The 1,682-nt window shown below is 43.9% G+C and overlaps 1 protein-coding gene across 1 annotated transcript; it reads left to right on the top strand.

The window, feature by feature from the left end:
- The first annotated feature begins 302 nt into the window (after positions 1-302).
- Positions 303-1,402, top strand: LOC112082143. The gene is made up of 3 exons (XM_024149242.1): positions 303-582; positions 805-975; positions 1,047-1,402. Exons 1-3 carry the CDS (start codon positions 303-305, stop codon positions 1,400-1,402), a joined length of 807 nt encoding a protein of 268 aa, XP_024005010.1.
- Positions 1,403-1,682: the final 280 nt, after the last annotated feature.

Here is a 1,682-nt window from a genome sequence, read left to right on the forward strand (position 1 = left end):
ACACTCAGCTTTTGGCCAGCAAGAAGCTTCGGCAAGATACTCTGGCTTTGATTGCTAAATTTGACGGTTTCAAATACTCCCTGCGCATGATGGAGACCCGGGCTCCACAAGTGCATCTATCCTTTAATCTGGTCCTCAACCTTCCTTTTTTGGTGTATATAATGAAGGTTTTCTTTTCGAATGTAAGAGGTTTGAACAGTTTTGCTAGGTAAAGAGCAGTTAGAGGCTGGGTTCATACAAACAAACCTCTTGTTGGAAGTTTTTTGGAAACGCATGTGCAAGAAGGCAATGCTGTTAGAATAATGTCCTCCACCCTACCTGGTTGGTGTTTCGACAATAATTACTCTCATGCTGAAAATGGCAGGATCTGGATTGTCTGGGATCCTGCTGTCTCAGTCATCATCTTCTCTAAATCATCTCAGTTAATCCTCTGCAGCGTTCAGATTTCAGACTCCTCTCCTTCCTTTGCGGTGGCATTTGTATATGCTCATAATACTGAGATTCAGAGAAGAACCCTATGGACTGAAATCAACCGTCTGTCTTCTACATCTCCTCTTAGTCTGACTCCTTGGATTATTTCTGGTGACTTCAACCAGATTGCTTCTACTTTCAGAATATTTACTCTGTTTTCCCCTCCACGATATCTCTCTAGGGCATTACAAAATTCCAAGACTGCTTAACTCAAAGTAATCTTTGCCTCATAGAGGAGCTTCTTACACTTGGTATAATAATCGAGAGAAGAACCCATCCTCAGGAAACTGGACCGCGCTCTCATCATTGACATTGGTCTTTCAACATATCCAGATGCCTTAGCGGTGTTTGACCCTTCCGGCGACTCGTATCACACTCCATGTTTGATCGATCTTGATTCCTCGATGCCAAGCTCCAAAAAGGCTTTCAAATACTTCACTTTCCTCACTTCCCATCCAAATTACTTAGCCAAGTTTCAAGAAGCTTGGAACGACCCCGATTTGTGTGGGTAATGCGATGTTCTCGCTCGGGCAGAGATTGAAAGAGGTGAAGTCTTGCTGCAGAAAATTAAACAGGGAAGGTTTTGATAATATTCATCAAAAAGGCAAAAGACTCTTTGGCGAAGCTGGAATCCATTCAAGAAGCTTTGCTTCGGAATCCCATGCAGTCGCTTTGTATTGAGGAATCTGAAGCGAGAAAGGTATGGAACTTCTTCGCCGATGCTCAGGAATCATTCTTCAGACAAAAATCGAGACTCCGGTGGCTCAAGGATGGAGACGCAAACACCACATTCTTCCACAAAGTGGTGGTTGCAAACCAGGCCAGAAATGCTATTCGGATTCTTTGGGACTCTCAAGGTACCACAATTGATGATATCTCCCAGATTAAGGAAATGATCATTGCATACTATACTTTCCTTCTCGACTCTTAGACCAATGGCATCTCTCCTCTGTCTGTTGAGAAAATCTAAGCGTTACAACCTTTTTGCTTCTCCACCTCGTTATCGACCCAGCTCATCATGATTCCCACCAGCGAAGAAATCTCTGCCATAGTGTTTGGTATGACAAAGAATAAGGCCCCTGGGCCCGGCGGTTTCCCAATGGAATTTTTCTGGAATTCTTGGCAGATAGTGGTTGATGATACCATCAAGGCGGTCACAGAATTCTTTGCTTCTAGGCATCTTCTCAGGCCTTCCAAAAACTCCGGGTGCG

The sequence above is a fragment of the Eutrema salsugineum genome, unplaced genomic scaffold (assembly GCF_000478725.1).
Source record: "Eutrema salsugineum unplaced genomic scaffold, Eutsalg1_0 scaffold_1, whole genome shotgun sequence".
NCBI classification, from domain to species: domain Eukaryota; kingdom Viridiplantae; phylum Streptophyta; class Magnoliopsida; order Brassicales; family Brassicaceae; genus Eutrema; species Eutrema salsugineum.

What these genes read in the sequence shown, in the direction of transcription:
- LOC112082143 (XM_024149242.1), top strand. Translation starts at nt 303, where the DNA reads ATGTCCTCCACCCTACCTGGTTGGTGTTTCGACAATAATTACTCTCAT. An exon ending in GACTCCTTGGATTATTTCTG is followed by an intron (nt 583 to 804) that starts GTGACTTCAACC and finishes CAACATATCCAG; the next exon opens with ATGCCTTAGCGGTGTTTGAC. An exon ending in TTGGAACGACCCCGATTTGT is followed by an intron (nt 976 to 1,046) that starts GTGGGTAATGCG and finishes AAAATTAAACAG; the next exon opens with GGAAGGTTTTGATAATATTC.